The sequence below is a fragment of the Planococcus citri genome, chromosome 2 (assembly GCF_950023065.1).
Source record: "Planococcus citri chromosome 2, ihPlaCitr1.1, whole genome shotgun sequence".
Taxonomy (NCBI): Eukaryota; Metazoa; Arthropoda; class Insecta; order Hemiptera; family Pseudococcidae; genus Planococcus; species Planococcus citri.
In genome coordinates, this window is record NC_088678.1 from 3,613,936 (window position 1) to 3,638,836 (window position 24,901).

A 24,901-nucleotide genomic window follows, 5' to 3' on the forward strand; every position below is an offset into this window, starting at 1 on the left:
ATAAAATGAACTCGTAAAAAAATCAAAATTCGAAAAAATTCAATTTTCAATTCCAAACATCAAAAAAAGTTTGAATTTATTCAGTTGTCTTATTTTGACCTCTTTCTGACGTATTTCATGAAAAAGTTGATAAAAATCACACTCACAGCAAAAAAATTAAAATTTGTTTATTTTTTGAATTTTTTTGAATTTTGATTTTTTTGTGATGGAGTTAATTTCACCGAGTTTATGGCAAAAAATTAACAATTTTTGGTTCATTTGGCTAAATATGTCAATTTTGACACATTTTTGCTAATCATGACCTTTCTTATCTCATTCTATACTTACGTTAGTTTTGTTTTGTTCAAAAAATTTTCCACTGGGTGGAAACTTCCCATGATTGTTCGAAAGATGGGAAATTGCTGAAAATGAGTTGAAGATATTTTGAAACATGCTGGTCAATGCCTAACAGAAGTTAAGGAAGCTTAGGCGCCTTCAATTTTGAATTTTTGAACATGGATCAATGTTTGCACTTTGCATACCTAACATACCTTATGCTAATTTAAAAAAATATTAAATGAGTAAATACCCTTTTGAAAAATATTTTAAATTCGAGTACGAGGCAGTATTTCAATCTTGCAAACTTCAGATTGCTCCCTGATTCTAACACGTGTCCAAATAATTTTGAAAGTAGATCCTTCTATTCATTATTCAGCATAAGAGCGCGTGTTGGTTGATTTTCAAGGTGACAAATTTGTATAGTGATAGGTACCTACCTTATGTCTTAATTGTTTGTCACTGCTCGTTTTAAATGTTTCGAACATTTGCCGGAGTGTAATTTTCATTAGGGAATAATTCCACATTGAGGTACCATGCTGTATGGCTTCGAATGGAAGCTTACTCGTAGAAATTAACTGTGTTGCAATTAAGGATAATAGATACCCTGATGGCTGACACCTTTACTCAATCAATTTTTTTTTCAAAACACTTGTACGAATCGCAAGCAGCACAATATAAAAATGAAAGTTCATCGTCGCGAGTTATTCAATTTTGTGAAAATTCTATACCAAGGTACAAACGCGTGCATCTTAACTCGTCAATATGGCAAAATTGTTCTTTTTTGCCATTTTCTCAATAGGTTACCTAATAGGTAAGCAGGTACCTAATAATATGTTTTTTGAAGTTGGTTTTAAAAATTTTTACTCGATATTTTAAAAAGTTACTATATTTCAGCTCAAGCTGTATGCGGAAGACTTGACACCCAAAGCAATCAGCTTGAACTCTCCGAGAGCCCAAGTAAGAATTTACTTACTCAAATTTTCAAAAAATACATACGCCATTTTTCTATAAATTATTATAGCTATTTTAATGCTTAAAGCAACGGTTGTTATAACAAAAACAGAATATGGAAAAGCATTAAATATGTGATGTTTTATTGCGCAGGTCTTACCGATAGCCCATTTCTGTCCTGCGAGCTGCTCATAAATATTTCCGCATGCAGTGCAACGTGCTCGTTGATCGGATCAGTTTATGGCGAACCGGTTGCTTCAGGTATCTGTAGTGATTATGGCGAATGCATGTGCAACCTTTTACCAAAAGCCTCTCTGGAAGACTACTGGAATAAGAAATTTGACAGCGACTCGAAAAACGTGCTTGGAGAAATCCTTAAAGATAGAGCGCTTCATGATAAAGTCCGAGCTGTACTGAAAAGACCATTTCAAACATATCAAGAAACCGTATCCGCTCTAAAACCGCTCTTGAACGAGAAACAGCTGAAAAATCTTCACCCCAGGGACAAAGAAGCTCAGAATATATTCGTCGCCGACGATAAATTTAAAGCTGTCGAAGACTACGTCGCCAAGAATCTAACATGGGAGAAATCCGCAGATGGTAATGATACTAAGAAATACCTCAGCAAAGTGTTACAGAGCGCTGACGGTGCTTACTTCAATCGTATCTACCAAGAAGTATGTCGCTCACAGAATAACCTTTTGATCGAAGCTCTCAATGAGCGCAACAGAAACCGCAACATCAACTCCAATGCCTGTTCTGTTAAAGAAGATGAAGGAAACGTGATCCGCCTGATAGATGTAGCAGCTGTTAATAAGTTGATCAAACTATCTCCTAGTAAACCATCTAATCAAAGTGATTCAAACGAAGATGATGAACCATCTAGTCAAAGTGATTCAAACGCCAATGAACCGAAGAAATCAAAGAGCACTGCTCGATCTTCGAATGCCAGAGGCCCTTGGTGGAAGCTACGAGGAATCAACAAATCAGAAATTGGAAAGCTCAAAGAAGGCAGTAAAAATTGGGAAGCTAAAGGTTACTATTATGTTTCTTTGGAAAAGACTAGGTCAGGATTATCGCTGACGTGGCATAATGAAAAACATAGAGTTAATATAGTAATGAATAACGCTTACCGTAATGAAATCACCCAAAAGTGGAATTTCCCAGACGTCTTTGTTGAACTACATAAGAAGTCGGATGGAACAAGAACTCAGAAATGGGTGTTCCAGAATTCCACTTATGAAGTTACCATAAATTCCAAAGGAAAAATTCAACGCGGAGGATGTGAAGGTAAAGAAAAGAAGGATTTAATTAAGAAGTATAAACAAGGAATTAATTCTTGGTGCGCTGAAAATGGTTATATTATAGGCAAAGATAATTGTATTATTTATTGAATTGAAAAAAAGAAGTAACTATATATTTAGAGTAAGATGGTCTTCATAGCACGACATTTATGGGAAATATAAATTCCTTTTGACTAATTGAGTTGTATGTATTTTAGCCTACGTTTGGTACCTAATAAGGGTGGCATCTTAACCGCCATAAAAATTTTTGATTGGACATAGTTACTTAAATCAAATGAACGAGCAAGAATACATCATCAGGCAGAATTCTTAGTGCTGAAGGGCATTTTTGATTTTTGATGAATTTTTGAAAATTAAATTTGAGTTGAAAATGCGATAAAATCAAAATTTTACCAAATTAATCTGGAAAGCTAAGGGTCATTCCATGCCAAATCGGCGGATTTTTGCACGAGGTGTTTCGATTTTTTTCAAAATCAGATCATGTTGGGTCATACCACGTCAATTGGACCAAGAAGTGGTAGGTGGGTTCGGCGATTTTTTTGAAATTTTTCCTGTGAAAAGACCTTCCGAAGGGATGACCAATGGTGCAAATCGCAGCCCTCTACCTCATTTTTAACAGCAGCCAGGGGGTGTCAAAGTTTTCAGTGAACCTAAAATATCATTCATTTCAGCAGTGGATTACTCGATAACCGCGATACTTACCAAAATTGAACTTTTTCCCATAGTTAGAGGTTTTGAGAGGCTTTTTGGTGATATCATAAAAATCAGTGTTGCCACTTTTTTTCGTGCCAAAAATTAGCTCAAAATGTTTCAAAACGTAGTTTTTATATCGTTCCGACTCTCAAAAATTCTGAAAAAAATACATTATGGACAACTGTTTTCATGCTGAACAACATTAAAAAATTGGGATGGTAACTTGTCGCAAAGTCGATTTAAAAAAATTTTAAGTTTGCGAAAAAATGCGATTTTTTGATTTAAATCATAAAAAAGAGTTTTGATTGGTAAAGTTGACCCATTTGACCCCTATTTTTACGTATTTGTTGAAAAAGTTGAAAAACCCCTTTCACTCGATAAAATAAACTCATCACAAAAAAATAAAAATTCGAAAAAATTCAAAAAATAAACAAATTTTTATTTTTTGCTGTGAGTGTGATTTTTATCATCTTTTTCATGAAATACGTCAGAAAGTGGTCAAAATAAGACAACTGAATAAATTAATTAAACTTTTTTTGATATTTGGAGTTGAAAATTGAATTTTTTCGAATTTTGATTTTTTTGTGAAGAGTTCATTTTATCGAGTAAAAGAGGATTTTCCTATTTTTCAACTGATACGTAAAAATAGGAGTCATATGGCTCAACTTTACCAATCAAAACTCATTTTCATGATTTAAATAAAAAAATCGCATTTTTTCGCAAACTTAAAATTTTTTTAAATCGACTTTGCGACAAGTTACCATCCTAATTTTTTAATATGTTGTTCAGCATGAACAGTTGTCCATGATGTATTTTTTTCAGAATTTTTGAGAGTCGAAACGATATGAAAACTACATTTTGAAACTTTTTGAGCTAATTTTTTGCAAAAAAAAAGTGGCAACACTGATTTTTATGATATCACCAAAAAGCCTCTCAAAACCTCTAACTATGGGGAAAGTTCCATTTTGGTAAGTATCGCGGTTATCGAGTAATCCACTGCTGAAATGGATGATATTTTAGGTTCACTGAAAACTTTTGCACACCCTGGCTGCTATTAAAAATGAGGTAGAGGGCTGCGATTTACGCCATTGGTCATCCCTTCGGAAGGTCTTTCCACAGGAAAAATTTCAAAAAAATCGCCGAACCCACCTTCTTAGTCCAATTAACGTGGAATGACCCTGTTTAAAGGTCATCAAACGATGACGAATGATGCAGACCGGACATTTTTTTCGTTTTTTTTTAATGGAGCTGTGGGACTTCAACGTTCTCCAAAATGACCGAAAATAGAAATTTTCAGTTGCAAATTGCTTCGGTTGTACGTGGTATAGAATTTGATATTTTTTGGTAATTTTTGCTAAACAGCGACAATTTTTAGTGATTTTTGGCAAAAAAAAAGTAAAACTTTTCACCAATTTTCAAACTTTTTGGAAATTTTTCAAATGTAGTAATATTTATTCTCAGCAGTTGAGTGAAATGCGAGCATTTTTGTTAGTTTGGCTCAAAGTGAAACTTTTTGGAAATTACTGACAAAAAAAGATATTTTTTTTGCAATTTCCGTCTGGAAATATTGAACGCGATAGAAAAAGATGTCAGTACATGTATTTTTCATTGATAAAGGAAGACGTTGGCACCACAAATTTCTCAACGAGATAAGCGACCTTTTTTGGCGACTTCTTTTTTTGGCGGGAAATATTGTAAGTCCATAATTTATGGTACCACGTTTCCTTTCCCACCCCACACATCCAAAAAATTGATTTTCACGTTTAAAAAGTCCTTTTTTTGTTCCGATACCTACAGCCAAACAAAAGCAATGTTTTTTGCCAAAGCTTAAGGTTTGGTTTTTTTTTGCCAAAGGAGGAGTTGCGATAAGGCCATTTTTTGGCCCCTCAGCTAGTTTTTGACTCAATCGCTCTGAAAATTTTGTAATAAATGTCCGAAATACGAATCCGTGGTTAGTTAACCCAAAATGGCCATTTCTTGGGCTCCAGGGGTTCCCAAAGTTGCGAATAAAAAATGATTTTAGGAACCACTGAGTATAAATAATTTCAAAAACTTTTTTAGCATTAAATGTCTGTTTCAAGCCAGGAGATTTTTTTATTTTCGACCCTCGGGGGCAGAAATTGGAGGGGTTTTGATTTTTGGAAAATTTTGGAACCTCCATTTTGAACTATCTCCTTTGAGCCCCGCTAAAACGCTTTTTACAGTTTATTAATATCTGAAAGACCTCCATCCTACCAAATTTTCAGCTCAATAAAATTTTGCGCTGTTACTCGAAAACCCAATTTTCCAATTTTTCGAAATTTCGATATTTTGGGAACCCCTGGAAAACTAGAAACCTGCGATTTGCGCCAAACATAACGTTTTGAGGTATATATTCAATAATCTGTATGAAAAAGTTGAATTAAGCTTCCCGTATATTCGTAAATTTTGAACCCTTTTTTTAGAGCTCCCCATTTTAGGCACCCCTAAAGAAGGCGTTTACGCATATTTTTTCAAATAAATTGAAGAATTTAAATTTGAATCACACCAGTAAGTGCTCGATAATTTTCCATTTGATTTTTCCTGTAACTTTCAAGATTGAGCTATTTTGGGTCAAATTCCACATTCGTGATCACATTATTGACTTGCAATCATATTTGAAGGCTCAATTTCATTTTGATAGAAGTAGAAATTGTGGTATTTTCAGAGATAATTTCTTCAAAATCTCGAATTTTTCGATTGTGGCTCTAAAATTGCGAGGGATTATTTTAATGATTATGTTTTTCGCATTTTAATGCTATTTGAAGGACTCTTCCGGAGTGTTTGAAAAAAATGTATTTTCTACTCATTTTTAAAAAAAAGAAATTCCAATGCCTTTTTTGGATTTTTTTAAATCCATATTTTGACTATACAAACATGTTTTTGAACAATAGTTTTGATGTATGAGCTAAAAAAAGTGTATTTCTTGTGCCAAAAAATTTCTTTGGCTGAAATTTTTTCAAAAGACTCCTAAAATTTTGAAATGTGCAATTGAGTACTTCTTTTTTGAGAGCAACTTTTAACTTGGACAAGAAAAGGTGTAGTTTTCGACATTTTACTACTCTTATTTGAAAATTAAGTGCCCAAAAATATCATTTTACCTACCGATGTCAGAATTGGTCGTCTTGATGTTATTTTAGGGTGATCAGAAATGAGATTTTTGGTATGATAACTTGGCAGTCAATTTTTTTTTATCTTTATGCTACTTTTGTAGTTTATATATTTTTGAAAAATTCTGCAGCCAACGAGGCTCTCAATTTTCTGTTTGTGCAGCTGGAATTTTTCTGAATGCTGCCCTATGAATTGAATATATGTACATTGGTATTAACAAAAAAAAAAAAAAAATAGCAAAATCAATTTCTGAATGACCAAGAGATTCCTCTTGTTAAAAACGAAAAATTTTTAAATATTTTTTGAGTTTTAAATTTAAAAAAAGATTGATTTTGGAATTTCTAGAATTTCAACAAAAAAAATAGTTAAAAACCCGAAATTTTTGAAAATGAACAAAACAAAAATGTTTGAAATTTTTTCAATTTCTCAAAGTCTTTTAATATTGGTCTAATAAGATTTCATGGATGGTACTACCTATTGTAATCTTCAATTTAAAATTCCAAAATTTATTATTTTTGAATCAAGTCCTTTCTCTCCAGGTCTTTTCTTTTCTCGACATCTTATATCATTTTTTTTAAAAGTCTGCCATCGAAAACAGCGTTCAAGGACATTATCCTCCTATTCAGTCCACATCTTCAAATTTATTTTTGAAAACCCACAAAACCCAAAGAAAATGAAAAAAATGCAAATATTCAAAATATACGGAATAATTTATTTAAAAAAGAAATAAAAACAAATTATCTACAAAGTGCCAAGCAAAAAAAATAATCCTAATAAAAAAAATTTACAACATTTTATAATTTCTTGCGCGCAAAAACATTATATCTAACCGAACATCGTGACGTTTTAAAAATCATCAAACAAAATATTCGTAACAAAAATATACTAAAAGAAAAAAAATCGACAAAAGAAGAAAAGCAAAAAACGAAACAAAATCATAATAAACACATTATAACAAAATATTTACAAAAATACATTGCACCTAAATTTTTGGGAAGCATTTTGTATCTAAAAAGGAACATAACGATAAACATGAAAAAAATTGAAAAAAAAAAAACGAACGATATCACCCATAAAATACACTTTACATATTCGTAAAGGTCACGATTTCGCACACCTCAAATCTAAAGGCACACTTATAGTTCTCGAGGTCGAGTTAGACTTGTCGACTAATTCGATAGGTTGCGAAATTCGCACTACGTTACATTTGGTACTGGGGGATGTCGAGGAATCGTCGTCGTCATCTTGACTTTGATCCGAATCTGCGTCCAAGTCGTTCTGATGGTTTGAAAGGGAAGCGCCAGTGGCCGCATTAGTTGAGGATAAATCGATAGGTTGGTCTTGTACAGGACCCAAAGATCTTAGTTTTTCCAACGAATTCGTGTCGATTTGTGGACTGGCGACTGGACTGGGTTGTTTTTTGGACGGCGTGACAATAGCCGTCGTTGTCGTACTTGGAGGAGAAGATTGTAACGAGGAAGACGGAGAGGACGATATCACCAGAGGTTCTAATGGCAACGGAGGTCTGATTGGCAAAAAAGGTAACAAATAGTTGTGAGTGACCGGCTGCCCTAATGGAGTTTGCAGAAAAGGCGATATGAAGTAAGGTAAGGTATGCTGATGAGGAACTGTCAAAGGTGACGGTCGAGTTGACCAAAACGACGCCTCGGACGAGGCTTTCATTAACTGATGAGGTGGCATTATGAATGGTGGCGATTCAGAGGTGGTCTCGGATGAGGTGTTGTTGTTGTCTATATCTAATTTGGTAGCGGCAGCGACGGCGGCGCTGGTGAACTCCCAAGGTGGTTTTTTCGTCTGCACCGGCGAATTGGACTGCTGATGGAGCTGGTGTTGCTGATGCTGTTGCAGCTGTTGCTCCTGCAGCAGACAGTGTATTTTGAACCAGTTGGAACGACGTCCGTAGCGGGAGCCGCTTTTCGACATTCCTACCAGTAAGCATTTGCGTAGACGGCACGCTTTGCAAGAGGTGCGATTCTTTTTGTTTATCACGCATTCGCCGTTGTTTTTGCATTCCGATACTGAGCTCAGATTGTTGTACGTTCTGCCGAAAAACGACTGCGAACAGAATATCGGTATGATTAGTGTTGATGTTTGGTGAAGAGGCAGCGTAAGAAGCTGCAGGATTAACTCGATCAAGATTGGAGCATATCTACTAGTTTTAGGGGTGTCATTCTCAAAGGAAGTTTATGCTGAATTTCTTTGTAACCAACATTTTATGCAATAAAACGTATTTTAGAATTTTTAGTAAATTTTTGAAAATTCGATTTGAAAAAAAAAAAAAAAAAAAAAACTGCTAAAATGTAAATTATGAATTCAACTTTAAAGACCTCTTCGGAAAATGACAAAAAATTAGAGTCATTCATGCAATAAAAACCAACTTTTTAAAAATAAGAAAAATGAGATTGCACTGTAAGCGGAAACTTTTTCCATTTTCAACAATGCATGAGCGAAATATTAAGTTTGATTCTGCGGAAATTGCTTGAAAATAAATCCGGAGCAAAATGAATGGATTTGATCAGGTCTAAACAGATTCTATCTGATCGAAACTCTGATCTGATTAGAGTTGGTCAGATCTAATTGGATCCAGAAGATGTTTGAATCCAATCCTATAGACCGGATCCGATCAAAAATTTGATAGTATGATCAATTTATTCTGATTAAATGTGATCAGATCTGGTAAAGTTAAATTGGATGCTTGAAATGTCGGGATCTGATGAAGTCATGAGCTGGTTTCATCAGATCTTTTCAGATCTGGATCTCATCAAGTCTGAAAAGATCTAACCAGATCAAAACTTTGACTTGACCAATAGTTTTTATTTTTCTTGGGAAAGTTACAAAAAATTTGTCAATTAAAAAATAAAATAATATTTTGCAAGATTTTCATAAAGAACCGAAATAGGTAACAGTAAAATTACTATCTAAATTACTGAAATTTATCATAAAATTGATAAAAGATGGCCTAATTGAGCAGGATTTAGCAAAAATTGAGCAGGATTTAGCAAAAATTGCTGACAATAGGTAGGTACTCGTGCATCTGTTAGAATGCTCCGAAAACAGTAAAAAATGAAAAAAAGTTGATTGAACTGTAACAAATAACGAAAAATTTAGAAAATTTTAAACAATTTGAAATGCTGTAAGCCCAGTAAAAAGTGATAAAAATTTGATACAAACGTCGTAACATTTGAGAAAAACATTGCAAAAACGCCCAAAATAACAAAAAAATTCTAAAATATAAAAAATTGATAAAAATTGAGAGGAATTTCTTCCCAGTGTCCTAATTGGCAAAAAAATTATTGAAAGTTCTTTATCAAAGCATTACCTATCAGAACTTCATGATATAAAAATCATTGAAAATATCACTAAAAGATTGATAAATTCATAGAAATTCAACAAAATTAAAGTTTGATGCAACTTGATAACATTTAAGGAAAATATTCTATATAAATTTCTAAAATTTACGAAAACTTTCTGAAAATAGATAACAAAAAATCAAGATGTGAGAAAAATTGATGAAACATTGCAATAGTCAAGAAAAATGTTGCCAAACTACCTCAAATGACAAAAAAAATGGTTAAATCACTGGAAGTAAGTCAAGCAAGTAACTAAAAATTGATAACATTTCGGTAAAAAAAAAAAAAAAAAGGAAAGAACAGAATTTTGCAAAAACTGATCGAAAATGATAAATATCAACACCGTCAAAAGTGGTTAAAAGTCCAAAATAACAAAAATTTGTAAAAAGTTATGCAAAATTTTTGAAATTGTTTAAAATAAAGTGTAAGTATTAACGTATATACCTATTGGAGAAAAAAAACTGAAATTCATTATAAAATTAATTTTAAAAATACCAAAACTGAGAAATTTTTTGCGACAACCTTTTTAAGAATAACATTTGTTGAAGTGGCATAACAACAGTTGAAAACATGGTTGAAAAATACGAAAAATTGATCAAATAAAATAAAATGTAGTAGGCAATTTTGAAGATCAAGAATATGCTCGCAGCATGAGAAATCAGACTAGCGAGTTGGAAAATCACAACTCATCATAAGAAGGTTTTTCAAATTTACTCAATCGTTGAACGATGATTTTTTTTCAGTTCTTGTCAGATTTCCTCTCAAAAAATCGATTAATCGAAGACACAAAGTCGATTTATTTGCGATTTCCGATCTCATAATCAAACACGTTCGAAATTAAAAATAAATCTTAGATTGAAAAAATGAATTTCCTAATCAAAAATTGATTATGATCAAAAATCGTTTATGACCGAAAATCGATTATGGTTGAAATCGGTTACGATTGAAAATCGATTATGATTGAGAATCGATAATTTGAAAATCGATTATGATAAAATATAAATTATGATCAAAAATCGTTTATGATTGAAAATCGATAATTAGAAAATCGATGATTTGAAAATCGATAATTAGAAAATCGATGATTTGAAAATCGATAATTAGAAAATCGATGATTTGAAAATCGATTATGATGAAAAATAGATTATGATCAAAAATCATTTTATGATCGAAAATCGATTATGATTGGAAATCGATTATGATTGAAAATCAATAATTAGAAAATCGATTATGATCAAAAATAAATTATGATAAAGAATCATTTATGATCGAAAATCATTTATGATCAAAAATCATTCATGATCGAAAATCGATTATGATTGAAAATCGATAATTAGAAAATCAATGATTTGAAAATCGATCATGATGAAAAATAGATTATGATCAAAAATCATTTATGATCGAAAATCGATTATGATCAAAAATCGATTATGATCGAAAATCGATTATGATTGAAACTCGATAATTAGAAAATCGATTCTGATTGGAAATCGATTCTGATTGGAAATCGACTATGATTGGAAATCGACTATGATTGAAAATCGATAATTGGAAAATCGATGATTTGAAAATCGATTATGATCAAGAATAAATTATGATCAAAAATCATTTATGATCGAAAATTGTTATGATCGAAAATCGATTATGATTGAAAATCGATTATGATTGAAAATCGATTATGATCAGGAATAAATTATGATCAAAAATCATTTATGATCGAAAATCTGTTATGATCGAAAATCGATTAGGATTGAAAATCGATTATGATGAAAAATTTTGCTTTTTACTACAGTAGACTCCGAATTATCCGACTCCGAATTATCCGACTTTTGGGTTATCCGGTACGAATTATCCGACTTACATTTCGCATTATCCGACCCACCAAGGTCGGATAATCCGAAAAACCCCTAATATTTGATTTTGGAGTGTAAATAATGATGCAGTATGCAGCATTTTGTATTCTAACGAAGTTATTTTCCTTGAAATTGATCCAACTTATCTCAAAAAGTTATAATTTGAGTCAGTATTTCATTGTCTTTCATGTACAAAAGTACATTATTTTTGTTTATTCATCATTTTTTTGATTTTTTGTTCCTGCTTTGAGCCAAAACTTGATTTTCTGAATAAAAAATTGTCTTCTCAAGCTTATGCACTTAATTTCTACGCTTAAAACATCCATTTCGGATTATCCGACTTTTTTGGTATCCGACACACCTTCCCCCCCCCCCCCCGATTAGGTCGGATAATCGGTAGTCTACTGTATACATAAACTTTCGAATCAAAAACCGATCTTAATCCGAAATCTATTGATAAAACTCCAAAAAGCGATTCATTTCATCGATACGAGTAATTTTCGAGATTAGGTATTACTTAACTTGTTTTAAATATCATGTAGTTTCATTTTCATCTTTAACAAACATCGAGTACAAGGTCCCTTTTTCTTCTTTTAAAAATCGATTTTCTGATTTTCTATTTTCATTTATAAATTAGTGATTGATCTTTTCAAATTTTTTCTTGATTTTTTGGGGGAAAATTTCCAAAAATATTTTTTTTTCAAAAATTGATTCTCGATTAAGTATTGTTTAATTTTATTTTAGTCATACGCTGCAATGATCGTTTTTTTTTTCAAAGATCATCGGAAGGTCTAATTCTTGTTTACGATAATTAAATGTTATTTTCAAGTTCATCAATTTTTTGAAATTTTTGCAAGATGTATGTAAGTCTAAGTACCTAAGTGTATATTTCATGTGGGTAATTTTCGATACATTTTTTCAACTTTTTCCTTATTTGAGGCAGTTTGGTTACATTTCTCTTGATTCTTACAATATATTTTATCAACTTTTTTTATTGGTAACTATTTTTATGATGGATCTACGGTAACAAATTTTCAAATAAATTTTTGCAAAAGGAAGCTCGATTTTGGCATTATTAATAAATTCTATGCTTTCAGTAATTTTAATGCCAATTTATCTCGTAATTATTTTTATATTTTACACGTAATTTTTACCCTTCCGGAGCAATTTGAAATTTATGGAGAAAATTGAAAATTTGCTTAAGGCTCTGGAAATTACTCGAAATTGATTGCTTTTGAGTCGATCGTTTAAAACGAATTTGGAAAAAAATATTTCGTGAAATGGTTGAAAATTTGCATTACCTAAGTAATAATAGCATTAGCAGCAATTTCCCAAAAAATCCTAAAAATGAACTTTGGCTCTTACTTCGGTTAAAGAGTTTTTAGGGCATATTTTTTCGATTCTGAAATCAGAATGTTTTGGTTCATGGAGTTCCTTTCAAGCACTTTGATTATATGTATTTTTCTGCATATTATTTTTAATTGATCTGAAATCTCGTCCTTTTTCTTAAAACCACCTACATAAATAAGCTGTAAAATAAGAGAAAATTTGATCTAAATACCTTGCAGCCTTCGCAGGTAAACGCTCCGAAATGAAATCCTGCCGCTGGCTCTCCACATACTCGGCACAGCTGGTTCATCTGTAAAAAACGAGGGAAAAATCCATAGTCTCAAACTTTTTCACCATCACCATTTTTCAATAAAAGTAAATTTCAATATTGGCTAAGTAAGTAATTCGCGACAGTGGATAAGTAATATCATAAGTGAATCACTCGTATTAAAAAAGAACTTATGGAAACTAATTGCGCCTAAATCTATATACTATGCTATACAATAATTAAAGGGTAGGTATATGGAAGTATAGGTATCGGATACCTCTCTCTATCACAACCCATTACATACGATATTTATGTAAGTATGGATGGTGTGACCAGATACTAATAGGTCTACAGTAAACGTCGGACAAATAAGTATAGGTATCGCGTAGGTAATTGTTTAATACGTGTGTGTATACTGTGTAGTGTGTAGTATGTATAGGATATGTACTCGTTTAAAAAAGCGTTAATCTTTTTTCCCATTGCCTATTATCGCGCCGTATATAGGTAGGTAATTACAGCTTTTGGCCGGGCAAGGAGTAGTAGATTCTCGCGTAATTCAAATTATACTCGTATCTTGTAGCGTAATTGAATATTAAAGTAAATAAGCTTATTCGATAGTCGATATACGAGACACACGTCCGAAATACTTATATGTATGGACCTATACCTACTTAGTCATCGTGTAATGTGTACTCGAAAATTAGACATTATTAAAGGCAGCGGTGCCTTTGACCTTATGAAATTCGACAAGAAAAGCAAACGAGCCGACGATAGATGATTTTTTTTCATTGACATGGGAAAAACACCCAGTTGATTTCTCCTAATAATGCTGCACAGTATTTTTGGTTTTCATACTAAGTTGAGTTCATCGCGTGTTGGCGATAATACTGCTTTTTTTTGGGACTCCAATTATCGCAAATGGATACCATTTTTGGAGCTGGATTTGTTAGAGTGAATATGAAGTTCTAGATTTTTCTTAATTTGTATTCGAGAAACAAAGTGAATTATAATTATTTCAATGGAACAGAAAATTATAACCTGTATTTTCTTTTCATTTGCAACGTTAAAAAATTGATTTTTGTGAGAACAAAAAATGATCTAAATTAGATAGGTAACTTGAAATAATTGGCCCCTCAGAAAACAGAAAAAAACACAAATAAGCAAATCAATTCTCTTAGGTGAAATAATTTTGAATAAAGAGGAATGTGGATGACTGGACGTGAACCGTGGACAAAATTTGCATGCCTTAATCAGAATTTTTATTGGAATGATTCAAAAATGTTCAAAAACATGCATCACGAGAAGCTTTGAAGTTGAAATTTTTTTCAATTTTTGGCAAAAAGAAAGACTTTAATAATTTTAGCAAAAAGCAGGACCTTAATGTAACGAAAACTATTTACAGATTACGGATGACTTAGCTTATTGACACTTTCAAATTTTTATTACAGTGGTTTTTATTACTTGAAAATTTTTTCTCGTTTTTCTAATCTCAGATTCTTGGTGTCGTTTTTTTTTATTATTATTAAATGGACTAATTTTTTTCAAAAATCCGACAGCTTCAGGGTGTAGTGGAAAGAAAAAAAAATTCAAAATAAGAACTACGTACCTTTAACGATGCACAGCCACAGCCTAACAAAGTTTCACAATTTTTTTTTTCTACGTAAAAATTTGAATATTTTCATTTACAACAGAAAGTAAGTAGGTATAGTTAAACTGCAGTAAAGGCACCTCACGTTAATGAAAAAAAAATAAAAAAGTAACTAAGAAAAAATAAATTAAAATTTTAAAATTTAGGTGAAGTGGTCCATTATGAATCCAGATAAAGGTAACTCGGCTCATTGAATATGGCAGTTAATTTCGTTGTTTCTGTATTTTACACCATAAAATTATGCCACTTGCACAAGATTGGTAAGAATTGAGTAAATCGTTGAATATTTTTAGATTTTTTTTTCAACCGTTGCAATGAACCAAAAAAATTACCTGAGAGTAAATTCTATGAAAGCATCAGTTCTCGGGTGATTATTCTCGAAATAAGGTCTAATTTGTATACTTATACCTATGTAATTAACCTAATTAAGTTAATTCATTTGTTTAAAGTTATGGTAGATTTGATTTTTATGTTCATAATTACCTCGCGATAAATTCATTCTTTGATATTTTCATCTAATTAAATAATTTTGAAATTGGTGCTAATGTGTGTGGAATGTTTTTTTTGTTACAGATTCGAAATTTCGATTCAAAAATCGATGGTGTGCCGGAAGAAGAATTTTAAAATTATTATGAAACTTCGTGTGGTGGTTGTTTTTTATGAGTAGGTGAGTTCGGTTTTCCGATAGGTATATTTTCTAATCAGGTACATATATTATTAATTTCTGTGTTGTGAATATACTTAATTCACTTATCGCCTATTTTTCAATAAAAAAATCACGATAAGTATTTTTCTAATTACGTACCTATTTGAAAAACTAGAACATGTAAAAGAATTATAATGCATTTATTACACTGGGCAACAATTTGGAACATTTTTTCAGTGTTTTGGTTGAAAATGGGCTAATCAATAGTTTAGACCAAAAAGTGGGATTTTTCAATCTGCATTGGCCAAGATTGCGAAAATGACCGGTTTTGCACTACTTCAAAAATTCATAGCGACATCAGTATTGTTTTCAAAATAAAAAAACAAAGTCATTTTCGGATTCCATAAACTTTTTCAAGTAAACCAATTTCCTCGATTTTTGATTTTTGAAGTTTCAAGAAAATACGACTAGGTAATTTTTCTTCTCAGCCCTTTTGAGGTTCTCTAGGTTTTCATGTTGGGAAAACAAATTGCTTTGAAGAGTGAAATAGGGTACCCTGACCAGTTGGGTAAAACACAAAAAAGTTGAGCTTTCAAAGAAAAATTATTTTGGAAAATGAAAGTTTTGAAAAATCTCAAATACTTCATTTCCAACAAAACAAATGAATATAAATTGGAAATTTGTTTCAAAAATAATTCAACAATATGAGTAAAAAACATTGGTCAAAAGCACTTTTTGAAAACATTTTTTTTTTAATTCAGAAGAAAAAAATTGTACTATAAAAAAAAGATCGTCTGGCAGTTCTTCAGTTGAGAAGAAATAAAAACTTTGTGAAAGAAATGTCTTTGACCAAAAATGAAAAAAACTAAAATCTTGACCGCTAAGAGAGAATTTGTTTATCAAGTCCTAAATCTTAATGTCGGAATAAAATACTTCTTTTTTTTCAAAATGAAAGAAGGTTCTATGATCTGCTCAATCAAAAAATCAAAGGTGCTGGAGAAGTTTTCAAATTATCCAAATATGCAGCCTAAAAATTTCATGTAGGAATGCCTACTATGAATAGTGATGAGAAAATCTAATGCCTTGCAAGTTTCTAGAAATGATGTCATATTTGAAAGCTCACTCGTTCCTCAATCGCACATTTTGAATTTTTTTTCTCAAAAAATTCTGCTCTAAAGATACAAATTTTTGCCATCCTCAACAGAAATGGACTTGAAAATGTGATGATTACTACGTAAAATATCTACCTTAAAAAATGAAGATTTTCAAAAATTTGTAAAGTTACGTGTTTTTAAAAAATTTTTTTTTTTGAAAAATATGAGTTCAAAAATACACTCCCAGGCGACGAAACTGTCCACTGAATTACTAATAATTTTCACAAATAATATTTTCACTTAATGAAATGAAAATTTTAAATTAAAAACAGAATAAAATTTGGCCCAGGTGCTTGAAAAAAACCTGAGCCTAGTGTAAATGCATCATTTCCACTCTAACCCTCCTCCTCCTCCTCCTCCTCCTCCCTCGGTTTCTATTTTAAAGAAATTTCATCCAATCTTATTGTCAGTTTCCAAAATTTTCCATTTTGAAAAAAAATTCGTGAACAATTTGAATTTTATGAGAAGTAAGTAGGTAATAATTATGAACTTTTCGGTCTTTACAGAAAAAATTCGAGGAATCGGATTGTTTTTAGCTCTTTTTGGTCATTCAAGTGTGATTTGAAAAAAAAAGAAAAAAAGAAATGTTACAAATTATTCTTATTTATAAAATATAACTGAATTAGCCCCTTCAACGACACCAAGAATTTTCGTTACCCAAGTCGTGTTTGGATTTGTTTCCTACTAAAATGAACTTTAAAAAATTTCCAGAAGAAGCTTGACAGATGAATTTCAAAAATTTTCAAGAGAGAAGTTGAACTGAAAAATTTAATTGCAATATTTGAAAAAAAATAACAACAGACTAAATTTGACAAGTTGACCACTTTCAAAACAGAGGATTCTTCAAAACGAGTATGTGAATATACAAAATACAAACAGAGGGTTAAATTGATGACTTTGAATTGTTTTCGTTTATTTTTTCTTTCATTATTTTATAAAACTCCCAAAAGAAAAGGTTTTACCCTCAAAAAACAAATCAAAGGGAAAAATTTTCATATCGCGACAAAATTGGAATGAAACAGAATCATGTCACGAGACTTTTCAATTTTGAAAAAAAAAATCATCTTGAAATTTTTGTAACTTTTGTTGAATTTGATATCAAAACATAATCATGCTATTGATGTACAAATTAAAATTTCAGAACAAAAAATCCTCATTTTGAAAGACCAAGTACCTAATAAACTCGTATGAGAAATACATATACATATATGTACTTTTTGAACCAATTCGTTTATGGGAATCGGTTTTGAAAATTTGGTGATTTTCTCAACTTCAATATCCATATCCAAGTTCTTCTTCAAATTCCAAAATGAAATTTCTACATATTATTTTCAATTTTTTTACTCTCTAATTTTTATTCAAAATAGAAATTATCAAACCCAGAAAATTTTTTTATGTTTTTATTGTCAGAGATTTCAAAAAAAAATCCAGTCTTCTGTTTTGCTTTTTCAAAATTTTAAAATATTGTAAAATAATTTTTGTTTTTGAAATCGAAGAAAATCATCGCGACTGCATCGATATTCGAGGTTAAGCAAAGCGTTTTTTTTTTCAACTCCAACTCAGAATTAACTTTTTTTTTATTCTTTTCAAAAATGAGCTGAAAGGATCGTTGGATTAGCGGACTTTTTTCAAGGAGTTTGGTTCACTTCCTTCCAACTGCTTTCACAGTCCAGAATAACTCAGCGAAGTAAATTTCAAGCATTTTCAAGCAAAAAGTTGAATTGAAAAATTACAGGTTATTGATATTCGAAAAAAAAATTTATTGACGTAATTACTCGTTTTGTAAATTTGCATTCTCTCAATTTCCTCTTAAAAATTATACCTACAGTGGCGTAGCCAGGGGGGCGAAGGGGGGCATGGCCTCCCCTTGAGAGCGAAAATTTGAAAGAAAACATGCAAAAATGGACGTTTTTTTGTTGTTCTGACCCATTTTTGCTAAATATTTTCGCTCTCGCTTCGCTCGAGCAGTAATTTTACCTTCGTTTTCATAAAATCACCTATAGTAAATATAAGAACCAAATGTAAAACATTGGTAATGAACAGATTGATTATCAAGATCGTAATGAATGTTTATTTACATAACGAGATTCGAGAAGTTACAACCGAAAGAACGCCAATGCTAAATAGCCAATAATATGTGACGCTACATATACATCCCCCCTTTAAAATAAATAATGAATAAATTATTAGATATTATAATACCACTGATTTCTTAAAAAAAAAAAAAAAAAAAAAAAAAAAAAAAAAAAAACTTAAGTTTAGGAACGATCTGAATTACATAAATAAGCTGGCTTTAAACGATCTACAGAAACATTAACATGTTTACCTTTAATCAAAATTTCAAAATTTTTATCATTTTTTTTAACAACTTTGAAAGGTCCTAAATAAGGTTGTTGAAATGAAGTTTTTACTTTATCATCTCTAAGAAAAACATAATCAGCAGAGTGTAAGTCTTTTGGAACATAAAAAATTTTGTTTTTTGATAAATGATGAAAAGTTGGAGCAGGACTCAAAGAATTCATCTTTTCACGCAAATTAGAAAGAAATCCTTCTGTATCATAGATATGATTAGAAGGAGCAATAAATTCACCAGGAAGACGTAGAGTAGTACCATAAATCATTTCAGCTGGGCAAGTGTTCAAGTCTTCTTTGATAGAACAGCGAAGCCCTAATAAAATTGATGGAAGAAGTTCTACCCAATTATTAGTATATTTGCATTTAATGGCTTGTTTCAAAGTTCTATGAAACCGTTCTATAAGACCATTGGAGGATGGATGAAAAGCTGTAGTGTGGATAACTTTGGTACCCATTAAACATGCTAAAGATCGAAAAAGGTTAGATTCAAACTGACGACCTTGATCAGTAGTGATTTTCAATGGAATGCCAAATCTACAGAACCAACCTTGAAATAATGTTTTTGCAACTGTCTCAGCAGTTTGATCTTTAATCGGAAAAACTTCAGGCCAACGAGAAAAACGATCAATTGCTGTTAAACAATATCTAAAGCCATCGCATGAAGGTAAGGGTCCAACCAAGTCAATGTGAATATGATGAAAACGTTCTGACAATACAGGAAAATTGGACAATTCTGTTTGAGTATGCTTATGAATTTTTGACCTTTGACATGAAATACATTGTCTTACCCAATGATTAATATCTTTATTGATACTGGGCCAAACATAACGTTGAGATATAATTTTACGTGAAGCTCTAACCCCAGGATGGTTTAAATTATGAAAAGTGTCAAAAATTTTACGGCGAAACAGAAGTGGAACAAAAGGCCTATAACGACCTGTAGAAATATCACAATATAGTGTTTTTTCTGAATCATGTAAAGTACATGGGACAAGAGTTAGAGAAGATTTTGAATTATTTTCCAACAAGCTTCGAAATTCAACATCATTAGCTTGAGCAATTGCTAATTCTGTATAATTAATCACATCAGGTGTTGTAATTGTTTCAATTCTTGAAAGAGCATCAGCGACAACATTATTTTGACCAGATATATGACGAATATCTGTGGAAAATTGTGATATAAAGTCCAACTGTCGCAACTGACGAGGAGAAGCCTTGCTTAGTTTTTGATGAAATACATATGTTAAAGGTTTGTGATCAGTGAATATATAGAAATTCCTGCCTTCTAATAAATATCGAAAGTGTTTAATTGTTTCAAAAATAGCCAACAATTCCTTGTCATAAACACTATAGTTGAGTTGAGAAGGGGATAGTTTTCTAGAGAAAAATGCTAAAGGTTGCCAATTATTATCAACAAGCTGTTGAATTACTCCTCCAATACCAAACTCCGAGGCATCCACCATGATTGATAACTGAGCATCAGGAGATTGATGGACCAATAATACTTTAGAAGCTAAACCAAGTTTCAATTTCTGAAATGCATCATCTAAAATATCATTCCATTGAATGAGAGATCTATCATTTTTCCTACGACCAGCAATTAATTTCTGTAAAGGAATTTGTAATTCTGCCATATGAGGTATAAATCGATTATAGTAATTAACTATACCTAAAAAACTACGTAGTTGATCAACTCTAGTCGGAATAGGATAATTTGAGATGATTTCAATTTTATCTTTCAAAGGTTTCATTCCATCAGGTGAAATTTCATGACCTAAAAACTTTACAATAGAAGCACCAAAACAACATTTTGCTACATTTATAGTAACGCCATAATCCTGTAAACGTTTGAATAGTATTTCTAAATGTCGTAAATGTTCACTTTCAGAGGTAGATGCCACAATAATATCGTCAATGTAAACAAAAACAAAGTCTAAATCTCGGGTAAGCTCATGCATAAATCTTTGAAATGTTTGAGCAGCATTACGTAAGCCAAAAGGCATGAAAGGGAATTCAAACAACCCAAATGGGGTGGTGATGGCAGTTTTCTCAATATCTGCTTCGTTAACAGGTATTTGTTGATAAGCTCTTACCAGATCAATCGTAGAAAAAATTGATTTGCCATACAGAAGACTGGAACAATCCTGAGCATGAGGTAAAGGATATCTATCTGGTTTAGTTTTTTTGTTGAGATTCCGATAATCACCGCAATGCAACATGCAATTGTTGTTGATCATTTGCGTCTTCGAATACTTCTCCGTCACCAGGCATTTTATTTTGAATCGGGGTCACCAAATATAGTAAATATAAGAACCAAATGTAAAACATTGGTAATGAACAGATTGATTATCAAGATCGTAATGAATGTTTATTTACATAACGAGATTCGAGAAGTTACAACCGAAAGAACGCCAATGCTAAATAGCCAATAATATGTGACGCTACACACCACACATTACGATATGTTTCCAGAAAATTACCCCTCATTTCGACTTTTCATCCCTAAAAATCTGGTTTTGCCCCCTCCTTGAGAAAATCCTGGCTACGCCACTGATTACCTACCTACCTACCTTTTTTCATTTCAAAAACCAAATTTAAAGATTCAGACGAAAGCGAAAGCTCAAATTAATGGAAATTTACTATAAAATACAAGTATCCCATGAAAATTCTTCCAATTTTCTCCTCCTAAATTTTTTCAAGAGTCACAACAATAATTTTAACGAAACATTTAATATCCATGTATATTTTTTTGACAACTCCATCAGCTCACAATGAAAAGTTTTCACGTCATAATAAAATTGGACTAAGATATTAGATCAAATATCGGACGGTTTTCAATTTCGAAACGCAAAAAAGCCTAGATGCTGAAGAGTCCTTAAATAAATTATTTATTTATTCATTCATTCATTCATTCAACATTTCATTTTGAAATTTTTGAAATCCAGGAGAAATTTGGTTAAAAACCACGAAATTTGATGATGTTGGTGATTTTTATTACATAGCAAACTTGCAAATAAACTTTTCCATTTTCATTTATTTTTAAATTATTTTCTACGCTAAGATGGAATTTTTTTCAAAAATCATGAAAAATGTACCCATTAAAATAGGTAGTCTAAAATTTGAACATTTATTTCCATTTATCTATACCTATACGAACAGAAAAATGAAAAAAATAGATACGCAATTTACAACATATTTTAGCTTAAAATTTTCATTGATTCCGTTTTTTTTTGTTTTTTTTTTAACTAGGTACCGAAAATATCATTTGATTTCGTTTTGGTTTCACTTTTATACCCCTGTTCCAAAAAAAATTCTGGAGGAGGAAACTGCAAAAAATTTTGGATGGTAAAAATTTTACAGCAAATTTCTAGCAGGTCCATTAACTTGATTTTTCGTTTCCGTCCGTATCTTGAAATTTAAATAATTTTTGTTCTCGGAAATCGTACCTATTTAAAAACGTATTTTGAATTTCCTATTTATTTTCGAGATTAGATACCTACCTACTTAATTTCTGTTTAAAATGCCATTCTTTTGAAAAAATTTCAAAAAGTTGAAAAAAAATTGAAATATTCAACGATGTAAATTTATTTACGGATAATTCATGGCATATTTTATATTCCAAGGTGGTTCAAAGAATTCCTTGTGAAATCGTGGGAGGAGTCGTGACATTTGGATTGCTTTGATTTCCCCACCTTCTTGCTCGTAAATTATTGTTTGGAAAACTCCTCCTCGTTATTTTTTTCAATTCTCTCCAGATTTTCACGGTTGGTTTACTCCTTCTTTTAGAATTTTTTACGCGTAATAAATATTATTTTTAGCTGTATTGTATGTACCTATAACTATACAATGTACTGCATATTTATTAGTAGATATGTGAATGGTTACCTATGCAGGGGGGGGGGATCTGAGAAATGGATACCTACCTAACTACTTATACACTGAAAATATGACAATTTTGTTATAAAAATTTAAAAATAAAAATATGGAAATTTTGTTGTAAAAATTTAAAAATTGAAAAAAAATTACCTAGATAAGCTTTGCAATTTTTTTTTATTTTATTTTTTTATTTTTTGCAATTGAAATGATCATTTAAAATAAATACTAAACAGAGGATAATACATGCCCACTTACCCCTTCAACACTCAAATCGAAAAAAAATCAACCAGTTTGCAAAAATATTGCATAACCGAAGCTAATAAATAATTATACAACACAAATTCTCCGCGATAATTTTCTCTATCTGACCACCTAATGAATGAATTTCTTTCGCGATAATCTTTAAACGTTTCAATAACTTAGCGCTTTTCTTATCAAAAGTGAAGCAAAATGATCCATTCAAAAAAAGGAGTAATTGTACCGTTCGATATTGCAAATTAAGCAGCACGTCTTGAAATTGATCCGCTTATTAATGGAGATATAGATAACTAATTAATGAAAAGTGTAGGGTATTTGTTCGACGAGATACATTGTAAAGTATGACCGTTTTTATCGCAATCATTTTTTATTTTTTTTTTATTTTACCTACACTTATCAATTAATATGGTGTAGAGAAGAAAAAGTCGGTACCCAAGGCATTAGGTAGCTATATCGGTGTAGGTATGTACGAAGTAGAGAAGTGATAAGAGAGGCGTTAATTTGCTCACGGGTGATAATAATAGGTATACCTATATAGCGAGTATATAAAAATAGTGTAAATACTCGTACACAAGTACATATTAGGTAGCAACAGGTGCGTAATTTATGTATGTACTTACGACATCCGCACTGGCTACTGTAGTCGCAGGGCCCCACCATCGTGCAGGTAACGAGGGGCCTGTGGCTCCATGATGATCCATAACGTGGCCGCATTACTCATCTGAAAATTTATCCCTTTTGCATACTAATTGGGTGAATCCGGCGTTATAATGCTTTTGCGATGATGGCTTTGTGTAAAGTGATGAAATCCTTCGAAAGGTCCAGAAGAACGGTTTGCGATCCGGCGATGGACGAGTCACATTTAAAATTCCAGATTATAAAATGCACAATAATCGATTTCGATGGATTAAATAATTATAATTTGGGTTCAAAATGTCACTTCACGACTGTACTCGAAAACATGATTAAAACAAAATATAAAATAAGCCAGTCTTATTTCGCGATCACTGCAGATGGCCAATATTGGCAAAACACTCGCGACACGATACGATTACAGAGGTCAATAAATAAGGCTCAAAAAAAAAAAAATTAATTAAGCTGTCAATTGCGAGAGAAAAATTTAAAAAATTGAAACCGAGATTGAAACAAAAAAAAAACAAATTAGACGATTCTGTTTACTTAGTTCACGCACACAAACGTATACGCATTTAATACGACTAGGAACGTGCGGTAATTTTATGCGAACTGGTTGATGTTGCGCCCGCGCCGGCGAGAACTATACGAGAAAATTTTTCACCGGGTATCAGCGGCGGTTCTCTTCGTGTCGAGGATAATACGTTGTCAATGAAACTCGAAAGTAGCTTCTCCCTATTGGAACATCTTCTCCCCGAGGCGAATTCAACCTGTTTCCTATACTGCTCGTGTGGCAACCTCCCGTCAGAGTGCAGCACCAATCGCGAACGTGTTTGTTTGATTTATCATAGGTACGTCCGTATGTACTATGTAGAATTTGTCTCAGACTTTGAAGACCACCGAAGCATCCGAGTCGACTTTTGGATCACAATTTTTTGCGAAAAACTTGATCAAATTCGCGGACTATAATGAACTAATTCTCGTGTAGTACATAATTGAAGCACAATAATTATGAAAGTGAAATTCGAGAAAAAGATTTTTTTGATATCGATGACGATGGTCACTTTTGAAGCTGACGTATGTGCGTTTGCGTACATAGTACAATGAAGAAAAAA

General features: G+C 31.8%; 2 protein-coding genes across 2 annotated transcripts; one reads left to right on the plus strand and one right to left on the minus strand.

Moving 5' to 3' along the window:
* Window positions 1-1,033: 1,033 nt before the first annotated feature.
* LOC135838200 (uncharacterized) lies at window positions 1,034-2,804 on the plus strand. The gene is made up of 3 exons (XM_065353831.1): window positions 1,034-1,129; window positions 1,213-1,275; window positions 1,423-2,804. Exons 1-3 carry the CDS (start codon window positions 1,081-1,083, stop codon window positions 2,661-2,663), a joined length of 1,353 nt encoding a protein of 450 aa, XP_065209903.1. The 5' UTR covers window positions 1,034-1,080; the 3' UTR covers window positions 2,664-2,804.
* Window positions 2,805-7,086: 4,282 nt separating this feature from the next.
* LOC135834242 (protein embryonic gonad-like) lies at window positions 7,087-24,502 on the minus strand. Its single transcript, XM_065348074.1, has 3 exons — window positions 23,774-24,502; window positions 13,181-13,258; window positions 7,087-8,471 (listed from the first exon to the last, which is right to left on the minus strand). Exons 1-3 carry the CDS (start codon window positions 23,852-23,854, stop codon window positions 7,497-7,499), a joined length of 1,134 nt encoding a protein of 377 aa, XP_065204146.1. The 5' UTR covers window positions 23,855-24,502; the 3' UTR covers window positions 7,087-7,496.
* Window positions 24,503-24,901: the final 399 nt, after the last annotated feature.

What these genes read in the sequence shown, in the direction of transcription:
- LOC135838200 (XM_065353831.1), top strand. Translation starts at nt 1,081, where the DNA reads ATGGCAAAATTGTTCTTTTTTGCCATTTTCTCAATAGGTTACCTAATA. An exon ending in CTCAATAGGTTACCTAATAG is followed by an intron (nt 1,130 to 1,212) that starts GTAAGCAGGTAC and finishes ACTATATTTCAG; the next exon opens with CTCAAGCTGTATGCGGAAGA. An exon ending in TGAACTCTCCGAGAGCCCAA is followed by an intron (nt 1,276 to 1,422) that starts GTAAGAATTTAC and finishes TTTATTGCGCAG; the next exon opens with GTCTTACCGATAGCCCATTT.
- LOC135834242 (XM_065348074.1), bottom strand. Translation starts at nt 23,854, where the DNA reads ATGGATCATCATGGAGCCACAGGCCCCTCGTTACCTGCACGATGGTGG. An exon ending in CAGTAGCCAGTGCGGATGTC is followed by an intron (nt 13,259 to 23,773) that starts GTAAGTACATAC and finishes CGTTTTTTACAG; the next exon opens with ATGAACCAGCTGTGCCGAGT. An exon ending in TTACCTGCGAAGGCTGCAAG is followed by an intron (nt 8,472 to 13,180) that starts GTATTTAGATCA and finishes TTCTGTTCGCAG; the next exon opens with TCGTTTTTCGGCAGAACGTA.